Raw genomic sequence first — 356 nt, 5'->3', positions numbered from 1 at the left:
CGCTTCCCGGAGTACCTCCTGGATTACCCGGATGTTGTGGATGCCATTCGTGGCGAAGGACCACCTTTGCAGCAGCGAGGTACTTCCAAATCCAGAATACTGAAACGTCTTCCAAGTACTTCTATCGGCCGCTCGACCCATCACTCCGGCGGATGAGTATTGGAGAAGCTCAAATTCCAGAAGGCAACATCTCGCGAAACCCAGCTGATATACCAGCAAGTTTTCGAGCCCTTTAAGGAGCTATCATGGGTGATGCTGACAGTCCGACAATACCAGCTCCAACTACAAATCATGATAGTCAACGAGAGCTACTGGACACGATTGAGAAGCGTCTAACACCAGACGATCAAGCTTTC

General features: G+C 50.3%; 1 protein-coding gene across 1 annotated transcript; it reads left to right on the top strand.

Annotated features, from left to right (window-relative positions):
• Nucleotides 1–31: 31 nt before the first annotated feature.
• On the top strand, nucleotides 32–236 carry PHALS_10013 (uncharacterized protein; the record flags this gene model as incomplete). Its single annotated transcript, XM_024725362.1, has 2 exons — nucleotides 32–79; nucleotides 117–236. 2 exons carry the CDS (start codon nucleotides 32–34, stop codon nucleotides 234–236), a joined length of 168 nt encoding a protein of 55 aa, XP_024576146.1.
• Between the last annotated feature and the right edge of the window lie 120 nt (nucleotides 237–356).

Source organism: Plasmopara halstedii (genome assembly GCF_900000015.1).
Source record: "Plasmopara halstedii genome assembly, contig: Scaffold_444, whole genome shotgun sequence".
NCBI classification, from domain to species: domain Eukaryota; phylum Oomycota; class Peronosporomycetes; order Peronosporales; family Peronosporaceae; genus Plasmopara; species Plasmopara halstedii.
The sequence above is the reverse complement of the archived record's forward strand: the minus strand, read 5'-3'. Positions and strand labels throughout refer to the sequence as shown.